General features: G+C 40.6%; 1 protein-coding gene across 2 annotated transcripts in view; it reads right to left on the bottom strand.

Annotated features, from left to right (window-relative positions):
* AMMECR1 (AMMECR nuclear protein 1) overlaps nt 1-22,941 on the bottom strand; it is a 149,121-nt gene that overhangs the window by 94,367 nt on the left and 31,813 nt on the right. For both annotated transcript variants that reach the window (XM_060249232.1, XM_060249231.1), the window contains exon 2: nt 5,146-5,256. In XM_060249232.1, coding sequence (XP_060105215.1) covers nt 5,146-5,256 — 111 coding nt within the window. The remainder of the gene's footprint in view (nt 1-5,145; nt 5,257-22,941) is intronic.

Raw genomic sequence — 22,941 nt, 5'->3', positions numbered from 1 at the left:
CCCAGTCTGGGTTCTGAGGGGGGTACCATGGGTATGGAGCATGAAAGGGATAGCCCCCAAATGGATATGCCCACGGGCGTGGGTCCCAGCTGGGCAAAGAATGCAGCCACCGAAAGGGGTCTGGAATCTCACCAAACCGATCAGGCTGAGTTATCAGCAGCAGTTTCGGTGTCGAGAGGCTGGAAAACTTTGAAGTCTGACGCTGGACACGGATCGCCGCCTTCCTTTGAGTATGCCGACCGCTGTGTAAGATCAATCTCCAAATCAGAGCCAGACAGAGAGGAGTGTTGAACATCCATCAGATCCGAGGGGCTTTTCGGTCAAATCGGTGAGGCAAAGATCTTTTCCAGAGGCTCTCCCAAAACGATCGCCGGGTCCTTCGGTGGCAGAGAAGGGGTCGACAGCGAGACTGGAACCCATGCCGATGCCGGAGTGGCCATTGAAGTGCTGGTCGACACTGATGTCGACATCTGTGGTGCGAGAACTGATTTCAACAGCGCTGCAGATAGTCTTGCCGCTCGTTTTTTTCTGGTCTGGTTAGAAAACTTGGAGCAATTATGGCAGCATTCCACTCGGTGACCTTCCCCAAGACACAACAAACAGAGGGAATGTCTGTCGGGAGGAGGAATCTTGCTTCTGCACTTAAGACACCACTTGAAAAAACCCCAATGCTTTTCCATAGACAGGGGATGGCAGGAGGAGGGGGGGAAGAAAAACCCCGAGGGGTAGCAACGATAAACTAACAGTCTCTCTCTCTCTTTTTTTTTTTAGAACAAAAATGAGGAGAAACCCGGAGAGGAAAAAGGTAATTGAGCTACCGACCGGAGCAACCATGAACGTGTCTATCCGATGTGGTGGTAAAGAAGGAACTGGTGGGATGTTCACGCCCACCGGGTGAGCATGAGCAGTGAGGCTGTCGCGCATGCCCACTGGGGTCAGGCGGCGAAAAATCCTGGACTTTGGTATTACCGATCGGGGATCGGCGCTGGCGCTTCATCCCATGTGTGAAGCACAGAGACCACGAAGAAGATGAAAGTCTCGCCCCAAGAAGAAAATAAAAAGGAACATTAGCAGCTAAATTGAAAGTAAAGTAGTTCAAGAAGGAATTTGAAAAGCAAATATGAGCAATAAATATAGTTTAATTATCTCATAATAATGAAACTATCCAGAGAAGCAATGTGACCATTGGACTAAAGTGTCAATGGAGTACTGAAAAACAGGGAAATGAGAGAAACTGAATTAAAACCCAACATCTAGTCAACAGCTGAATTCTAAGATAGCGGCATAGGGATCAATTAAAGTCGATCAAAGGCTTCTAAGGAAGCCTAGGTGTTATGATAGTTACTTGGCTGCTGCTGTGAAATTACACATGGTAGGAACAGCTGCAACATTAACTGAGTAGCAATCGCACAGACTGGGTAAATCATGCCCAACCCTCTACTCAGTCTCTAAAACTTAGCTAGCATTATGGCTATCTATGTGATTACTGTGGCTGCTGTCGCTGGCTGTCTTAGCAACTGTAGGATGAGTACATGTCCCTACGGGGATGGATAACTGGCTTAAAGGCCCAACGGCAACATCTGGAATAATGATCAGTGTTTAATATAAACAGAAAAACAGTGATGTTCCATCCACTGGTCCTGGTGGAACTGAGCCTGGTACTGACACCCTATGAATAGTGTCAGAGCTGAATAATCAAGCAGCCAGGCTTGCTAATAACAGCGTAAGCATCTCTTCAGACGAGGTAAATAGGTAAAAGAACTGCAAATGAATTTCAGTGTAAATAAATACATAAGCAATGAATGGAATCTAAATCTGACAGGAATTATTCAAGAAAGATTCTGGAGACACAGCAGAAGGCTCTCTGAAAAATACATTACTTCACTGAGAGAAGGCAGTAAAAAAGGAAAATTCAATGAAGTATTATTATGAAAATGACTGAAAATAGTACAGCAACTGCTCTAGTATCATAATGCAATACTTAGGGTGTATTCACATTGGGGAATACTGTGTGCAGATTTGGTTGTCTTGTGTCCAATGGGGGAAGACTGTGGAACTTAGACGTGCACAGAAAAGGACAACACAATCATCAGAAAACTTAGATGTGCACAGAAAAGGACAACACAATCACCAGGGAAATGGACCATTTCCCCTGAAAAAATTATGGATAAATGTGAAACAAGAAAATACTAACATTTAATTAATTAAGCCTACAGGATTCATTACCAGAAGACTTTGTGATGACTAGCACTGATAGCATTAGAATTGATTATGCAAATTCATGGACAATAGGTTTCAGCAACAGCTGCAAAGAATGGGATCTGAACATTCAACTTCAATATTTATTTGATCATCAAATGCTGGGGGCAAGGAGCATGGGGTGGATAGTTCAAATTTGATCTGTCTGAACTTTTCAGCTGACCTGCTGCTATTGGAAGCAGAATGCAAGACTAAATGGCCCTGGGACAAGGCAATTCTCGCATAATTTATATCCTGCTTGTCCTGCCTGTGGTTCAAGGTGGCTTACAAATCCAAACTGAAAACATATGACGTACAGTAAAATGTCCAATAAGCCCCCCTCAATGCCTGCAGTTTATATCCAACTGAAAGCCCTTGCAGGACCTCCTTAAAACTTCTGGACAGCACTCCACTCACATTCCACAGAATGGGAGCTATGACATAAAAGACACAGGTTCTGGCTGATGCCAGGTGGGCTATCTTAAGCAGGGAAATAGCCAGCAGGTAACTTGCTCTTAAGAGCCCCGTGGCACAGAGTGGCAAAGCTGCAATACTGCAGTCGGAGCCCTCTGCTCACGACCTGAGTTCGATCCCAGCGGAAACTGGCTCAGGTAGCCGGCTCAAGGTTGACTCAGCCTTCCATCCTTCCGAGGTTGGTGAAATGAGTACCCAGCTTGCTGCGGGGAGAAGTGTAGATGACTGGGAAAGGCAATGGCAAACCACCCCGTAAAAAGTCTGCCGTGAAACGTGAAAGCAACGTCACCCCAGAGTCGAAAACAACTGGTGCTTGCACAGGGGACTACCTTTACCTTTTTAACTTGCTCTTATTTACTCCAGCTCGGAAGGACAGTGCAGTGAAATTCAGATGTCTCGGGGTAGGGGGGGAGAAGTGGTTCATGCCACAACTTCTGATTAATCTATCAGATGTGGGTGACAAACACTGACTATATTTAAATCATAGTTTGTCCATTTCTTGCTTCTTTCTCACATTCTTTCTGTGTCACCACCTCTGTGCTGTAGTACCCAAGCTATGGTTTGTGAATTTAGTTATTACAAAAATGTGCAGTTAGTACACACCAGCTAAAAACCTTGGTTTGGTACCTGCCAATAAACCTGGTTTTGCTGGACCATCTGCTACTAGAGGTCACAATTATCCAGGGTTTGATCAAACTGCAGTTTATAAATGAGTTCACCATAACACCTGCATGCAGCCTCATTCTTACAGTAGCAAGCCAAACAGATGAGCTACTTTTACCCTGCACCATTAAACATGAGTATTTACCCTCCATTTCAATCTGGCACGGTGATGCAGCAATACAACTTTAATACATATTTGAGATCTATAAAAGTCCTCTTTTGTAAAGTTTCTCCCATGGATCATTTGCAGTTCAGAGCCACAGACATCTATATCTCACCATTGACAGTCCACTTTATAAAGAACTGAAAGTAGCAAAATACATCTTGGTTACCCAAAAATGTGAACTTTCATCAATCAGTTACTCTTACCCAGGGTCAGATCAGCATGCCCTGCTATGATAGCAACAAATATTAGCAGGACTACAAGGATCTAATAACAAAAGGAAACACCCAGCTTTTGAACTTCATAGAATAAACATGTCCTTGACTGATTGCTAAGAAAGATTAAATTTTAGATGCCAGCCCTGAGAAACTTCCAGCATTGCTCTTCAGCTCCCTAATTCAAAGGAGGATGAACAGTCTTTGCTACTTTCTTTGCCTACTCCAATAATGCTTCAGCTTAAAGGGTTACAATCCCATAAATCGACAGAGACATCCAGTTCAGGGATGGCCAGCTGGTGGTCTATGGACCAGTCCTACCTTTCTAGGCTATTTTGTATACTTCTTCATAAAATCAGAGTTATTTTCTGTATGGCTTTGACAGCACAATTTTTAAATCAACATGTGGGAGAAAAAAATGTGCCTACGGAGGTGACAACAGACATTCCACACTAATGTTACATCTCTCTCATAGGTTTTATTGGTGACAGATGCGCAGTTCTACAGCTATTCAGAGATGCAAGGAGATGCGTATGATTCATTTAGATTAAAATCAGTTCTGAATAAACCAGACTGTGCAGAAGAATACACACCTGGCAAAAAAGCCACCCTGAGCCTGCTTTGGCGAGATATAAATCGAATAAACGAAACTAAACTAAACCCAGACTCTGGACTACCAAATGAAGAATGAAGCAGCCCACAAGAGTACTATATCCCTGCTCTGATGCACCCACCCTTTGGAAAACGAAATACACTTCAGGTCCAGAAATGACTAAATCCAAGCCCAGCTACTAACTCTACATCTTTAGTTAATGACCGACTTCTACACTAGAACAGAAACAACACTGAGATGAGTCAGTCTAGGTGTGAATCACAGGGTAAAATTAGTTGCCAGGGAAGTGAAGGGTTAGCACTTACCTCCCTAGTCTAGCAGAATCCCACTCAAAAGCAGCGTGTAGCTGAAGAATAACATGCAAGGGGAATTTGTAGGATTAAGTTAATTACAGCTGATTGGTAGCACCTGCTGGAGAAGAGGTGAGAATACCTGATGTTTTAGAATTTTGAACTCCAAAATTCACACACATACACACTGTTTTATTTTCCTCCTTTCCCTGTTCTGCTCTCATGTTAAAATTTTAAAATCTACAGTGGTCTGCTTTTTGGACAAAAATGCTTTGACCAAAGTCAGGTACCAATAAGTAGTTACAGAGTATCTTAGGACTTCAAAAAGAATCCAGTTACAAATTTTGGTGACACAAGCCTGCGGCACCAACAAAAAACTTGTTGGCTGTCAAATGTTTTAAAAAGTCTGGCTGACCAGATTAGCGGCGTAACAGAGATAAATGCTCATTTACAAATGGGAAACCTACATAACGAGAACCAAAATCTTACCTAGTAAGCGTGTACTCCCTGAGTCCTGAATGCAGGTTCATGGCAGAAAAGGTACCTATACATCCACGTAATCGTTTGTCTCGACCAATTTTCCACGTTACAAAGAGTGGGCTGTTTCAGGGGGAGAAAAGAACGAAAGCGTTATGAGAATTCTGAAAGTAATCCAACTGAATCAGCTGCCATGGTTTAAGAATCAAACTGTGCCTGTGAAATGTTGCTATGAACATGCCTCAAGGTTCACTGAACATATTGCTGTAAATTTGTGTGTCAAAAATACAGTAGTGACCCCAAAAAAACTCATAGAAGGAAGAAGAGGGGAATGGTGAAGGAAAAAATAGCCAATTCTCTTCTGAGTACTCATCCAACTTGCTCAAAACCATATCTAGAATGTAAGTCACGATGCACTGCACCAAATTGTACATAAGAACATTCCTCTATTAAGAAGTCAGACTTCTGTTAAGTTTAGGGCAAGTTGTAATGCAGGATATTTCCTGCAGGCCTTCAGAAGGCACCTGCTGTTTCCTTCTACCTTTCTCTCCATTTTTCTTCACATGAGGGGAATAGGATGCCCTAAAGGAAGCTTACAGAACTCCCCCCACCCCAGATTATACTTCGTGGTTTACTGCAATGAGCTCTGGCCCCATTTTGGCTCAGATTTATCTAACTTCTGCTGCTGCTAATTTAGCACAGTCAGAATCTTTGGGATTGTCCTGCGGTATCTAGGAAGGATCCGTGCTGTCACTCGGGCTTTAATATACACATGAGACTACTGAATGAGATTGCTTGGAATTTGCTGATGATGTCAAGCTATACACTCTCTTTGTCTAAGCCTCTAGACGCAGTCATTTCCACCCTAAACTAGAGCTTAGAGATTACAGACAAATAGATAAGTGTAACGCACTGTTGAATCCAGACAAGATGGGGAGGCTGTTGGTAGAGACAGCAAAGCATTTGCAAGGGGAGCGACCATCTCCCCCAATATGTGCACATGCACAAGTTGAGATTGGCACAGTGTTTTGCGTTAGACATCCCTTTTGTTCTCTGTTAGACCTACAGGCTCTGTAATAACAGCCACTTTGTGGAATGGCCTGCCAGAGGATGGCCAGAATGGCTTCTTTGACAAAACTGAGAAAGCTGTGTAAGCTTATTTGATCTTTGAAAACTGAAATTAGCTGGTGTTCATGACGGGCTGGAGTTCTGTGGCCATGCTGCTTCAGAATTTATCATAAAAAGGGTGTTTGGAGGGGCTGGACTCTCAGTGATAATTTATGGGTTTTATTATTGTATTTGGCTAGATGTATTTTAACTCAGCTGGTTCATGCTTTGTAAATAAATAAAAACACAACCAAACTTATTTGGTTTCCCCAGTTTTCCTGCCAATAAATTTCTCTGAGCCTGTAGTCCTCAGCCACATATAGAATACCCAGAACATCTACCTGGCACTCAGAACTGCTGCAAGTGAAGCTTTCCAACACGTTTTCCCCTATTGCTGTTTGGCCTTTTACCCTATTGCTGTTTGGCCTATGTCAAAACATCTTCATTGTTGTATAGTAATTTGCTGTTCATCTACGCAGAGCCCTCTGTCTCTGTATATGAACTATTACCTTCCATTACAACATATCTGAGGAAGTGTGCGTACACACAAAAGCTCATACCTTGAATAAAACTGTTGGTCTTAAAGGCGCCACTGGACTCTAACTTTGTTTTTTTCCCTATAGCTGAATTTCAGCTTGTAAATATGCCCCTTGCCCCTTTATTTTATTTATTTTTATTTATTTCATTCGATTTATATCCCGCCCTACCCCACCAAAGCGGGCTCAGGTAACTACCCTGGCATGACTTGAAAACCTACTATATAAGACAGGATGATGGACTGCAGGGACCACTGGTATGATTCAGCAGGGCTCTTCTTATGTAAGGGACAGAAAATAACTACGCCCCAAAAAGACAACGGAGAAATGAAGACAACAGTTACATCACATAGGGAGCCAGTCAGAAGGGAGGGATGCAAGGTAATACAGACATGCATATTTAAATAATGGTGCACTAAATAGCTGCACCGCAGAAACAAACCCACGATCCACATCACATTCTAACTAAGACTCTCTTCCTTCCTGAGGTTGTTTACTTCATGAATGACTTGCAAGCACATGCAGCAGATTCAATATGCAGATTTAATATGCAAAGCAGATCAAAGTGACCTGAAGAAAGCAAGCAGCAGTTCAAAAGCCATTGTTCCACTTGTGAAGAAGGCAGCACCCATCAGATGCAGCAATGTATCTTGAATATTAGTGTTGTATACGTCTACAGTACATACAGGAACAATAATTAAACATCATTATTGGATGCTGTAGACTGTCCTACGTACAAATCTTCACTCTGCAGTTCTCAAAAAACTATAAGTGGACTCCCCCTTTTTTGAACCATTTAATTCATCCCAAAAAGAATGGGGGAAAGCCCCCCACCCTGGCCTTCCTAACTGTTCAGCCTAGTTTGAATCTCACTCCATGAACTCAGTAGATAGAATGTTTTTGATTAAGACCCTCTGAGATCCAGCTCTTAGCTGCAAAAATGGAGACAATTCTGGACTACTTTGCAGGGTTGTAAGAATTACAAAACAACATACGTGAACATCAGAGGAAGGAAAGGTCTCCTGTGCAAACACCGGTCGTTTCCGACTCTGGGGTGACATTGCTTTCATGTTTTCACTCCAGACTTTTTATGGGGTAGTTTGCCATTGACTTCTCCAGTCATCTACACTTTCCCCCCAACAAGCTGGATACTCATTTTACCAACCTCGGAAGGATGGAAGGCTGAGTCAATCTTGAAACGGCTACCTGAACCAGCTTGTGCTGGGATTGCACTCAATGTCGTGAACAGAGCTTAAGACTGCAGTACTGCAGGGGACTTCCGGGGAGGAAAATGGCGGGCTGAGTTGTCTCTCACATCGGGAGCAAGCTGAAGATCTTGTTCGGGGTAGTGGAGGGCAATTTAAGCCCACTGCCTACCTTTCTCAGTGAGAGAAAGGACCAAGACATGCACTTAAAACTTTGGAAGAGATTTACCTTGGCTGAAAAGGAACCCTGAAGGGGGTTCCTTTGAGGCTTTGAGGGGTCTCAGAAGTTTGCATAGTTATCGTCTGCAAGATCTTTCAGAGTCATCGATTTGGCATAAGCCCGTCAAGATCCTAACCTTCTGGGACAATTCTAAACAACTAAAGTTTTGGAAGACCAGTGGAACTTGGATAAGTGAAGAAAAAAAGGTACAGAAGCTCTCTTTTCACTCCGGAGTTATTTACAGACTAAAGGGATATATTAAAGGTGGGAAGAAAGGGAAAATATAAAACTTGCAATTAGAAGAAAGAAGTTGAGAAGTTGGTACTGTTTTAATACAAAAGACAGTGTTAAAAACTGCTAAAATTCGAAAAGGAAATTTAGTTGTGTCTACTTGCGGTTTGCGGTTTCCTGAAATGTAAATAGCCACGTTGCACTGGAATATTACTGGAATAGCTCTTCAACCCTTCTGAGCAAGACAGGAAGTGCGTCAAGTATCGTGGGATTTCCATGAGAGTTGAAGCTGACAGAGACAGGAAGCAGTAAAGAAAAAAGCCTACTCTATATCATAGAGAAACATCGGCAGCCATTGCTGGGAGGTCCGATTTAAAATATTGTTTTAAAAAGAACTGGGACTTTAAAAATTGACAGAATCGACGGGAAAGAGGGTAAGAGGACAAGATCTATTGACTACATTACTGGTGGGCTCCTGGGAGGACTTTAAAAGGGGAAAAAAATTTTCTTTAAAGGGGAAAAATCGCGGCCGCCATCTTGGAATTTTTGAAGGCTTTTTTGATGAATATCTTGGCTTTGGAGGCTCAGAAACCAGCGAAAATAGGCTTGCTGGAAAGGGCAAGCTCTGCTCTATTGAACCTGACTGTCAAATTTCAAATTGGTGAAACTAAAAATTTCGTCATTTTTTAAAGGGGAAAAATTTCTTTAAAAATATATATCTGGGCTTGGGAAGCTCAGAAAAGAACAGAACAAAGACTAAATAAGAGAGAAAATTTAGACCTTTTGAACTTAGTAGCCAAACTTATAAATTGTGAGACGGAAATTTTTGGTATTTTTATTTTATTTCCCTGCTTCTTGCCTAAATGTCAGAGCCCAGGCAGCCCCGAACAAGAGCCCTCTCATTAGAAAAAATGCAGGACCAAATGGAGGCTATGGAAGCCAGGATTATGAAAGGAGTTAATAAAATGATGCAAGAAATGAAGGAAGAACTTATTACAGTAATTAAAAAAGAAGTGGACGACCTTAAAGGCCAAATTGGGAAAATAGACAAGAAAGTACAGGAGGTGGAGGAGAAAGTTAAAGTACATGACACCACCTTGCTGAAAGTCCAAGAAAAAGTGACGATCCACGAATGCAAATTAATGGAAAATCAGATACGCTTGAGAGGAGTACCTGAGGAAGAGAATGATGATCTGAGAGGATATATAATAAACATAATTGCAGAATTCTTAGAAGAAGACCCTGACAAGACTAAGAATATGTATGATCATATGTATAGAGTCAATTCGTTACACGCCAAAAAAAAACAACTTACCAAGAGATGTTGTTGTAAGATTTATGACAAAGGAAATGGTGGGAAGGATCATCAAGAAAAACTTTGAACAGTCATTGATAATAAGAGGTAGCAGAGTGAGAATAATGAAGGAGCTACCCAAAGAAGTGATAAACGACAGGAGAACATATAAAAAGTTGACAGAAAAACTGAAAGACAATGGCACAAGGTACAGATGGTTAATCCCTGAGGGTTTGAGCTTTGAACTTCAGGGGAAGAGAGTAACAATTACAAATGCTAGAGAGTTGAGGAGATTTTTTGAAGAAAATAAAGAATTTGCACCATGATGGATTACAAATTACTGTCTTGGAATGTTAATGGACTAAATTCACCACAAAAAAGAAGGGCAACTTTTCATTGGATTAAGAAGCAAAATTGTAACATAATTTGTCTGCAAGAAGTACACATCAAACAAAAGGATTATAAATTTTTATGGAATAAACAATTGGGAAGGGAATTTTTTTCATTAGCCAAACAGAAAAAAAGGGGAGTAATCATTTATGTTAAACAGGACTTGGAGCCAAAACTGATGTTTAAAGATAAAGATGGAAGATTTGTAGCAGTGGAAATAACATCAAATGGGAAAAAAATGCTGTTATTGGGACTATATGCACCTAATGGTGCAAAAGATGTTTTTTTTAAAGACATTATACAACAACTAGATGAGTTGACCTACGATCAAATACTCTTAATGGGAGATTTTAATGGAACAGTTGAGAACTCATTGGATAGATCCGGAGGGAAAAAAAATAGTGTGAAAGAAGGGAAATTGCCAAAGTCTTTCTTTGAGTTAGTCAAACAGGAAAACTTGGAAGATATATGGAGAAAGTTTAATCCTGAAGTGCGGGACTATACTTTTTTTTCTGCAAGACATAAGACCTTTTCTAGAATTGACATGTTGTGGGGAACTAGAGACTTAGGCCTTATAACAAAGAAAAACTCTATGAAACTCGCAACATGTCATAGTATTAAAGAGAACTGTTTTAAGATGATGTATAGATGGTACATGACTCCAAAAAAATTAGCAAAGATGAACAATAAGATGCCAGATAGGTGTTGGAAATGTAAAAAGCATGAAGGCTCTTTCTACCATATGTGGTGGACTTGTGAAAGAGCTAAAATGTTTTGGCAGATGATTCAACAAGAGATATCTAAGATCCTAGGATATGAATTTAAAAAAGAAGCAGAGACATTTTTGCTGGGATTACAAATGGAGAATTTTCCAAAAGAAGATAGAACTTTAATATGGTACTTGCTCTCAGCTGCTAGGACATTGTATGCGCAGTTGTGGAAGCAAGAAAAAATACCAGAAAAGTGGGACTGGACTTTAAAAGTTATGTCATGGAGTGAAATGGATAAGCTAACAAGAAAATTAAGAGACTGTGATTTAGAACTCTTTAATCGGGAGTGGAAGAAATTCAGAAGATATGTAGAAAAAGAGTGGAAAATAAAAGGACACTGGACAATTTTTGAAGATTAAGACCTTTAAGACAAGAATATAACTTTTGAAGGGTTTTCTTTTTTCTTTTTTTTTTTCCCTTAATCAATTTTCATTTTTTCTTGATAGTTAAAGGTACCTTTAATATCTGTTTTCTAAAAAATAACACTGGCGGGGGTCAATTATTGGGGGGTGGGGTGGGAGGAAAGTAAGATGTGGGGTAGAATGATGCTTTCATCTTAAGGCTTTTTTTTATAAGCTGTAGAAATAGTTCTACTACCATATGTTACTAATAAAATTGTTTATACACAAGACTGCAGTACTGCAGCTTTAACACTCTGTGCCACGGGGCTATATAATAAATAATACTGTTTATATACTGTTACATTATACTATTATATTATATACAGTATTATTTGCACCATAGCTACCACCTCATTGCCTGCTTGCTCACTGTTTTATATTACTGCCAGTGTTCCCTCTAAGCTGAGTTAGTGTGAGCTAGCTCACAGATTTTTAGCCTCCAGCTCACACATTTTTGTCTTAGCTCAGAAAGAATGACCCCAGAGCACACTAATTTATGCAGTAGCTCACAACTTTAATGCCAGAAGCTCAGAAGTAGAATTTTTGCTCAAAAGGCTGCAGCTTAGAGGGAACATTGGTTAGTGCACTAACCTGTTACACTGCACCAATCAGAAAGTGTTGAGAATTATTGTACCAGATGCATAAACAGATTCACTTAACTGTGAGCAGAATGCCTGAATATTAAATCTTAAACATCAGATTACTGAATATTGGAAATTTGAAGGACTGATTTAAGGAATAGTAGCATAGTGTATATCGATGTGAGTTTTATGTATTTTTAGGTTTTTATTTTATTGTATAATTTTAATCGTATTTAAATCGACCTCTGTTAGCTTTTATTGTTGTAAGCCGCCCTGAGCCCACCTCGGTGGGGTAGTGCGGGATATAAATCGAATAAAGTAAGTAAGTAAGTAAGTAAATAGCAAACTTGCACTGTTTGTTTTCCCATTTGTTTTCTATGTAGTAAGTATACAGAGTTCAAAGTTTTAAAAATCCTAATTTCATAAAATAAAACTTAAATCCAGTGGCCTCTTCAAGACCAGCAAAGTTTAATTCTGGATATAAGCTTTCGTGTGCATGCAAGGGGCCACTGGATTCAAACTGTTCCATTGCTTCAGACCAACATGGCTACCCACCTGAACCTGATCTCATAATGGACTCAAGTCATTTCTCACCCCGCCATGACACAATCATGCCAGCAATCAAGAGTTACAAAATATACCCCTCCACTATGCCAAGCCATAATAAAGATCTGGAATCCACATATATGCCTCTACACAAAGCAATCACAGCAAAGGATGCAGAAACCAGGGAACCTCTGGCTTAGCCCCCACAACAATGTGAGAAAAATAAAACACACACACATCTATCTGGAAAGTGGGGCAGGGTTGCTTGCAGAATATCTGCAGATCCTTTTCTCAAAAGAAAAGTTATCTTTCTTCAGAAAGTTAATTATCGCAAATAATGAAGACTGCATATAGTTATAACAATAATTACATTAGTCTGTTGCAGCAAAATAAAACAGAAGTCTAGTGGTTCCTTCTAGACTAAGAAAGTTTATTCTTGCATAAGATTTTTGTGAGTCAGAGCTCACTCCATCCCATGCACGAAGTGACTCACGGAAGTTTCTGTTGGAACGAATTCTGTTAGCCTTTATGGTGCCACTGGACTTCTGTTTAATAATTACTGGAAATTTAGCATGGGGAATTGAGTAATTCCCAAGTTCTGTGCCACAGGAAATAGACTGTAAATAGACTCCAGTGAGCCCAAGGTACCCACCCCCCTTGTGGAGGTTGCCCACTACACTGCCACATGAGAATCACTGCTTGTCACACATGATTCTGATCAGTCTCTGTTGGGGCTCATGGAATACAAGGAAGATCTGGGATCTCTCTGTGGGCAAGCAGGTCCTACCCTCTCTCACACTAATGTAAAAGTTTTCAGGTATGAGACTGAAATGTGCCTCAGCGACCAAAAGTTTGGGAAATACTGACTTAAATCCTCTGCTGAAAATGTCTTGCCACAGTATGTTCCAACTACCTCGCCCAGGAAGTCTTTGTTCCTCAGTACCAAAACCTGCATGCTGCCAAAGATTTTCTATGTGGGAAATGGGGAAAAGATTTATGCTAAATGCATGCATGCCTATACAAAGAAAACATACTCAGCTCAGAGTCAAACCACAGCTGGCTGCCTGAAACATGAGCAAAGGCCATTCTTAGCAATATATAATGTTCACTGTTAGCAAACCAAACTGCTGAAGAGTACAAAGAAACTCTGTTCCAAGTTCAACGTTTTTGTTTTGTAAGCCATCTCAGGCAGGTTCCTGGAGTGGTGGCCAGTGTTCCCTCTAAACTGAGTTAGTGTGAGTTAGGTTTTTAGCCTCCAGCTCACACATTTTTGTCTTCGCTCAGGATGAATGTCCCCAGAGCACACTAATTTATGCAGTAGCTCACAATTTTAATGCCAGTAGATCACAAAGTAGACTTTTTTGCTCACAAGACTCTGCAGCTTAGAGGGAACATTGACGGAGGCATAAAAATTTCCTAAATAAATAAATACAGGAAATTTAAATCTTGTAGATCTGCTACAAGATGACAATGAGCTGAACATAGAGCATACACAAACTGCAGCTACTAGCTACTACAACTGCAGCTATTAATACACACTTCACCAGGCCTTGAATTCAGCAGGAGCCTACAGAAGCACAGCTCCTGAACCTTCTATGGGTTCCCCCTCCCCCCGCCCCACCTACCTAATTCGTCCATTGAATTGTAGTTGCAGCTGCATGACAATCCCTGGATGAACTCCACCACCTACTTTTTTCTACAAAATGACCCCTGCACTTCACAACAGTGTTGATATTCATCTATAAGGCTGTACTGTCTTCCACTAATTCCTCCCTCAAGACGTGGGAGAACACCCCCTCCCCCACATGCCAGTACTCAGAACCAGTGAGTACCACCACAAAGAAAGCCCTGCTTTCACCATAATTTCTGAACCCGAAGGAGGCAAAATTTTCCAAAGCCCACTGAAGCTGCACAATGCTTCCAACTACCAATCAGAAAATTTGACAATTTCCTAATGTACTTCTAAAGCTTAGCATCTTACAACGTGAGCCTTGACTCATGTTGGAATAAATGTTATTGATCGTCAAGGTGCCACTGAACTTTAATACAGTTTGATAGGGCTCAAACTCCTGCCTGTAAATATGTTGAAATCATACTCTCTACACCACTTCCCTTCAACCACCATATCTAATAAAGGAGGTTTGCCTGTAATTATGACCTAAATTAGACCATAGCACTAACAAGGCACATAAGCTTTCATGCTCTCCAGTGCTTGAAATATATAGAAGCCATGGCATGTCTGAAATGAAACCCACATCTAAGTTTGGAGACTTGCTTTATTTACCACATAACCCTTGGCACACAGGCTCTGATCTTACACCTACCTTCATCAATTCTGGACCACGTGGTAAGGCATACAATAAGACACTGGATGCAATATGTATGCCCTTGATTAGGACATAAGGCTGTAGAATAAGAGGCCTCAAGAATATCTTTAAGCCTTTGTCACTTCATTAAATTTCCTTGTGGTCCAGCATGGTTCTATGGTTTTATTGTATTCTGTATTATGAGCCAATATGTGTACTTACTTTTCTGACCTCTGAAGAAGATCAGTCTAGGTTGAAACGCATCAAGTCAAGTTAAGATAAGTGGGTTCTCATTATGGTTTTATGACTGTACAAAGGATAGAGGCTAATGATGGGCCCCTAAATGGTTTTAGCTTTCTATAATAAATGCATGTATGTTTGCTTATGTTTTATTATACAGTTTGTTTTTAATGTTTGGCCCTTTCATTGCATATTAACCTTTTAGGTTTCTTCCCCCCCCCCTCTTTACCTTCACAACACACTGTGTGATGTAGTACAGAGTGGGAAATAATAGTTAGCCCAGTATCACCAAATGAATGAATGAAAACTAACAGTCATCATTAAGTAGAGATTAACTGGAGATAGAAGAAGAAGAATTGCAGATTTATGCCTCATCCTTCTCTCTGAATCAGAGACTCAGAGTGGTTTACATTCTCCCATATCTTCTCCCCTCACAACAGACATCCTGTGAGGTGGGTGGGGCTGAGTGGGTTCTCACAGCAGCTGCCCTTTCAAGGACAACCTCTGCCAGAGCTATGGCTAAACCAAGGCCATTCCAGCAGGTGCAAGTGGAGGAATGGGGAATCAAACCAGTTCTCCCAGATACAAGTCCACACACGTAACCACTACACCAAACTAGCTCTCTATTAAAATCCTATTTAATTTTAAGTTCCATAGAATATGTGCATCTCTGAAAGTGGTGGCACACAAAATAGGGCCTATAAGATATATCAGCCAGTTACACAGGGATGCTACTTTTCAACAATAGAAATAAACAAGGACTGGGAGAGTTCAAACCCTAGCGCTGTACTCTGATCACTATGCATAACAGTTTCCCCTCTCTTTTTGGGGGGGACTACAGGAAGTTAATACAAGCTACTCATGAAATACCAAAATTTCAGTTTGGGGCCAGGTGCTATCCAACATTGAATTCACAATAGCCCATACAATGCTACCTTAATATTATATAGACATTGGCCTCTTTCCTAATACCAGGTATAATCAGCACAGTTTAAGAAGAAGTTATCCAATACCAGATTAACTTCATAAACATCTTTGGTTACTGGGTCTCCCATAGCTTAGATTCCACAACAAATAGTTGCTTCTGCATCTCTTGCTCACTGATTTTACCTCATTAGCACAGCTTCTTCTATAGATTTTGTAAGACTGTGTTTTCGTGTGTATCATATGGGAGAAGGTGCCACTTAGGGCATACTGGGCCTGGAGAGTTTTACCAGCACTCTGAATGGGTCTGAAAACTAACGGTCATCAATTGCCTTGTATGGTAGTCTGGATACTGGAATGTAAAAGATGATTGTAGATTATTAACTGGAGATAAAATAAGCCTATTTAATTTTAAGTTCCATAGAATAGGTGCATCTCTGAAAGTGGGGACACACAAAATAGGGCCTACAAGATATATCAGCCAGTTACACAGGGCTGCAACGTTTCAACAATAGCAATGAAACTACAGATCATCCTCTCCACGGCAGCCCATCTGGATCCTTTGAAAAGGGAGAAGAGAATAAGAGGTATTTTAGATGGCAACCGAAAGCTATTTTATTTGAGAGGAAATTCAGATTGTCTTTTTTTAGCTGTGCTTTAAATCTAGATCTTTGTCACACTTGGCTAGCATTTTATTTTACATTATTTAGACAAATATTTAAATAAATAAATATTTAAATATTTAAATAAATAAATAAATAAATAAATAAATGAATGAATGAATGAATGAATGAATGAATGAATGAATGAATGAATGTTTTGCGAAGAATTTTTGGAAGGATACTTGGCTGGTTCACAGATAGCCAGCCTTGCTGGGTTTCATTTGCATTCCACATAAATATTCAAAACATACCTCATCACATTTAAATCCTTCCCTTCATCCAAGTAGCTCAAGGGAGAATATATGATTCTCACTGAAGAAGTACCAAAAAGATTCTAGAACACAGTTTGAGAATCAGTGAGTATTGGGCAATGCTTTCCACCCTATTCAGATAATACATATCTGAATTAGACTCATTCCTCCATCCCTGTCCAAGATTACTAAACTTATTTTACCTTTTCAAGATTGGCATCACATCAACACATTTATCTTTTGTTGCAACACAGGAGAGTGAATAAAGCCTTAACTGGATTTTTTAAAGAGTGTTTTTCTTCTTTCTGATATTGTAAGGATCCTTTTGGAAGGCATCATTGTCCTCAGTTCCTATTTCAAGTTGAAGACAAACATAGCAAGAGAACCAAGCTACTGAGAAGTTCCAGATGCTTCCAGAGCATGCCGCAGTAGGGCACTTTAGAGCTAATAGCTGCAAACCTTCCCTCTTGTTAATGTTTTACAACAAATTCCCCAAACTGTACCAGTGACCTACTTCTGTGCAATGTCACTGAAGGAACTCTAAAAAGAGGCTGCCAAGGTATTTTAGTAAATCAGCCTGCAACCACAAGAGCAAAAGATGATCTAGGAATTGTCACGCTTCCACCAGCAAAGGCCATCTGCTCTGGGAGACTCTGGATGCAACTGACCACACTCAATGCAGGTGCCAATAATGCAGTCATTTTTAGAAAACATTCACTAATGAATTAACTCCATCCAAATGAACTGGCTGGCTAGATATTGACCCAGCAGCCATATTTAGGTGCATCCCAGGACAACGGAATCTATATTCTTACAAAAGACAGTTCACCACAGCTACACTTTAGCATAGCAGAGAAACAGAATCCAACTACAGGGAGAGCAAAAACATTAGAAACACACACTGGTGCTTTTTTCCTTTCTCCTCCCTGTGACATTCCAGGTCAGGGAACAACCCCCTCCTCCCTTAGGTTCCAATTTGCCTCCCTGGCCCCAACTAGAAAAGGCAAGGCAAGGATTGTGTAGAGACGATGAATTGCCACTGTAACATGTTTTTGCTACAACCAACATTTTGAGAGCAGAGGAAGAAGCCATTAATTCATATAATGCATAAACTGAGAGTGGAAATATGCAGAAAGCCACCTGTTAAGTCAAAATGTTTCCTTTTTTATCTTTTTCTGACAGGTATCTTAACCTTGGGAAATCATGGAATAAATAAAATGGTTTTCTCATCTCATTGGTTTATTTTAAAATTTACAATTTCAGCAAGCACCTTAAGTAACCAGGATGTCACCACAATTTCATACAATTCATACAGAATGTGATTCAATTCACAATTCAGAATGTGATTCAATACAATTCACAATTTCATACAATTTCATACAGAATGTGAACATGGTTTGTTTTGTTCGAGAAATAGCTATAAAGCAGCAAAGCTATTTCATTTTTAGAAAGAATCTTCAGTGAACTGTTAGGCATTAAAGCAACCAGACTGCTGAAGTTTTTCCAGCTGCCTTGACATGTCAATTTCTATATGCTACCAGTGTAACTATAGTAGGGTACCAAATGGGCTAATTTAATATGTTGTCACATCCACCAGCTCAAAGATACAGCTCTATTTTAGGGAGCTAATTTTCATTCAGCACCTGCCAAGCCTATAGGCATTTTAAACTCTACAACCGGATAGGTTTCGTTCTTCAATTTTATGCCACAGTTCCTAAGAAGGATATGAAACTCTTTGACATGAAACAATGCTCAATGAATTCTCTGGGACAAGCCTTTTTTTAAAGCTTAAAAATACCCTATCCAAATGGTGGTTTTGGCTATCAAGAACAAGCTGCAGAAGGCATTTCCCCCCCTCTCATTATGTGCACCCATTTCTACTTTTCTTGGTTCACGGTAACTCTAGTTCATCATGATGTCTAAAACATTCACACTACAGTTATCACAAGCCATCATTTGCTTCCAAATCAAATTTGACAACAAATATATTATACGGTCACAAACTTTTCAAACACAGAATCAGAAAGCATGGCCTGCCCTGAAGTGGATTTCAACCCCTAGTATGGAGGCAAACTTAGCAGAAACTGAGAATGTCCCTCCAGAGGCAGCTTCAGCTGAGGTATATAAGAACTGATGTGTCTGCCCACTCCAGGTAAGTGCAATGAATGGCCAGGGTATACTCATGTTCAAAGTTTTTATAAGAGTCTGCACTAGGGATGGGCACAGAATGTGAACATGATGGTTCTGTTTCATGGTTCATTAGTGGTTTGTTTCATTGCCTGCTTTTTAAAAAAGTTTCCTGAACAATTCATGGTTCTTTGGTTCGTTTTGTTCGAGAAGGCATAGAACAGCCCCCGAGTGGGCTAGAGATGCCAAGCTTGCAGCAAGCTCTTCAGTGAACTCTCCTCTATCTGCTCTCCAAGTTTGATGCAAACTGGATTTTGGGGGGCCAAGTTACAGCCCCCCTCCCAAAACAGGTGCCCCCAGTAAACTGCTCTCTTAGGAGTATGTCAAGGAAAGAAAGGGAAGCCACCCTGCAGCTTCTGGTCAGTTTCAGGCCCAGGAAGCTTGGAAACTGACTAGAAGTGGCAGCTCCAGCTCTCCCCAGCCCTTTGCACTTCTGTCCAGTTTCCAGTGAAACGGAATAGAAGCCGCAGGAGGCCAGAGAGAGCTGCTGCTTCTTGTCAGTTTCACTGTAAACTGACCGGAAGCTCAGGGGTGGGGAATCCTGCCAGCACCAGTCTGTCTGGAAAAATGAAGCTAACATGAACCAAACAACATGCCAAGAAAAAAGTTTTCATTTTCATGTTTGTGTGCAGAGCAATCAGGCAAACCAGTTTAGAATGAACCACAAACCAGTCATTTTTAGCTTGAAGCACAATTTGTGGTTCGATTCATACCCATTGAATGAATGAACTTTATTACAGTCATAGACCAATATAAAAACTATAACACATCATATAAAACCCTCCTAAAATACCTAAGATAGTATAAAATACCCTCCTAAAAAAACATAAAATACAATAAAATTCATACCCATTCCTCGTCTGCACACACATGCTTGAAATCCCATATGTGTGATGCCCAGAGAACTGATACACATCTGTAGTTGGAGCACAGAAGTGTGACTACCAAAACCATGAAATTGAGCCACAATGTGTTAACCAGACCTCTGCATATCTAGAGGGTTCTTCACAAATTCCTCATAAGGTACCTTGATAGATGGCATTCCAGATGCAAAAAGAATGGTAAAAAGATGTCTAACATTTGTCATTGATAGACAAGCAAAATTTAAAGATGAAAACTTCATTCTACCCCCTTCCCTAAGGGTTTTTATTTATACTGGGAAATTCTGAGAAGCACTGAAAAAAAAAATCTATTTTGGAAGAGATTAAATGCTTTTGAAGACAAGTGTCTTTACTCATTTAAATGCACAGCCTGGAAATTTTTATGTACAAATCTACAGCATTAGATAACAATTCCTATGCACACCATTTATTGCTTAGATGTGATTATGGCAACAATTCATACACTGTAAAGAGTTTAATAATACATTACAAAACAACTCAATGCTTCCAATGTTATTCACTTCATTTATATCCTGCCTTTCTCCCCAATGGGGACCTGAAGTGGCTTACATTCTTCTCTCTTCCAATGTATCCTTCACAGTAAGAACCCTGTGCGGCAGACTGGGGGGAGAGTTTGTGACTAATCAAAAGTCATCTGGCAAGCTTCCATGGTGGAGAGAGAATTCAAACTTTAATCTCTCAGATCCTAGTCCAATACCCTAACCACTACACCACCCCGGCTCTTACACCTTGTTTCCCCACAGAAATTTTGAGTATTAAATAGACTGGCCACCTTAATTTAGTTGAGACATTGTGAAAGGAGTCCGAAGCAGTTAAACTGAGCAGATGTTAAAATAGACTTTTAATATTTCCACCTCAGCACACAACAGGCTACCTCCAGTCCCCTACTCCTGTCTCAGGTAAACAGCATGAGCAAGTAAGGCCCCACCCTGCCCAGAAGCCGAGAACAGTGGTGGGAGTCATTTTTCCTGAAGAAAACCACTCTTCCCAATAGGGAACCCCTCACTGCTCCTTAATCCCCTCTTAAGTGGGATTTAAAGCCTTTCCCTTTAAAGCCATCACCTCCTGGTCTTTGCCCTCTTATCAGATTGCTGACAGGAGCATAAAATCAGGGCTACTTTGGTAACATTAGCCACAGTGAGGACAATCATGTATCTCTTATGCAAATAAAAGCTTTACCCTACTGGTAGAATTCTAGACAGTACACAGTCTACGAAACTATGGTGCAGAGATGGAATAGCTCCCTTTTGGTTCTCCATCCCACTTAAGTAAAAAGTCCTTAACTAATCTGGGTTGGGTCCTGGCAGCGACAGCCCACTGAAACCTACGCAGCCAATGGAGAGGTGCTAGTATATCAAAGAGATCCCATATTTTCACTCCAGACTGTGAAAATCATGCCTATCTGGTAGGATGAGAATTTTCCCCAGCTCCAGTGTTGCCACGGATGCTGGTCAATCTCAAAAACACCAGTCTTCTGCTCTCATCCGTAACAAGATTGCCGACATACCTATTCAGAATATATTGAATCTTCTTCAGGAACAGTGTCCCCCAAATTAACATTAACCAAGATTTATTCTTTCAAAACTAGTAATGCACTTAAAACATTTGAATTTCTAACTTCAAAGCTATTAAAATTTTCAACATAAAGGATTAAATAGTAATTCCCTTTGAAGTGGAATGTAAGCCAAATGAATTATTGTTCCAGTGTATTCCAGTACCCCTATTCCACCATTCACAGGATGACTTAGATTTCAGTGCCCGTTCCACCATTCATAGGATGACTTAGATTAGAAAACCCCTAATTGGTCTTACTAAGGAGCCCTATGGCGCAGAGTGGTAAGCTGCAGTATAAGGTCTGTTCATGACCTGAATTTGACCCTGGCGGAAGCTGGGTTCAGGTAGCCGGTTCAAGGTTGACTCAGCCTTCCATCCTTCAAAAGTCGGTAAAACGAGTCCCCAGCTTGCTGGGGGGTAAAGTGTAGATGGTTGGGGAACACAATGGCAAACTACCCCGTAAAAAGTCTGCCAAGAAAATGTCACAATGTGACGTCACCCCATGGGTCGGTAATGACTCGGCGCTTGCACAGAGGCCTAACTACCTTTAATTGGTCTTACTGCTAAACTTGAGGGCAAGTTCTGGGGCAAATTATACTTTCTGACACAGCTCAAAGCAAAGAAAAAAAGAATACTTGATGTGTATCTCACATCCAGTATTTTATGGTTGTAATTACTGTAACGCATTTAAAGATTTTACTTTTTTAAAAAAAGAGAGAATATAAGATGACAAAAATCATATAAATGGAAGAAAAGTGTGAAAGGCAGGAACTACAATATCATTCATCTCAGTTCCGGCAGGATTTTATGTTTAAAGTCAGTTCTTTAATAGAAACTCTGGGCTGCTGCTTCTCACAATTATACAGAGACCTCCTGCAATTCTCTCCACATGGCGCCTGCTTATTGCAAACAGTCTTCCATGCATGCCGGCCTACTAAGCTGCCCCCCTCCTGAGTGACTTGTCCGTACACTGTGGAAAGCTACTGCCAGGAATTCTTGGTGGCAGCACAGAATCAATCTTTGCTGGTTGGGGAGGGGGGTGTTGGAAAGACACTCTGCACACTGAATACCTATTAATGGATCACTGTGCCAAGTGAATGCCAAACAGAGGAAGTTCTAAATGGCTGCACCCATATTATTATATGTACATCTCATCACCGTGTACTTCAGAACTCCTGAAAAGCAACCACATCTTCCCCCTTTCCATTTAATGTTTTCCACACCTGCATTAATGAGTGGTGTGCACATGCCATTATATTAACATGAAATTCAAATGCAACAGATATTTCAGCACAGAATGTGGCAGTAGGGAACAACTGACAGTATGGCACTTCTAATGCACATCAGGTAAGTGGCAATACCTGTGCTTATTATACTCTGTATATTGGATGCTACTGGAGAACAGGATCATGCCAGGGCCTATTGGACGTTGTCCACTCAAGATCATGCCAAAGCAACCTCAGAAAGCCCATGCAGTAGAGTGGCTAGGGAGTCACACTAG

The sequence above is a fragment of the Heteronotia binoei genome, chromosome 11, assembly GCF_032191835.1.
Source record: "Heteronotia binoei isolate CCM8104 ecotype False Entrance Well chromosome 11, APGP_CSIRO_Hbin_v1, whole genome shotgun sequence".
Taxonomy (NCBI): Eukaryota; Metazoa; Chordata; class Lepidosauria; order Squamata; family Gekkonidae; genus Heteronotia; species Heteronotia binoei.
The sequence above is the reverse complement of the archived record's forward strand: the minus strand, read 5'-3'. Positions and strand labels throughout refer to the sequence as shown.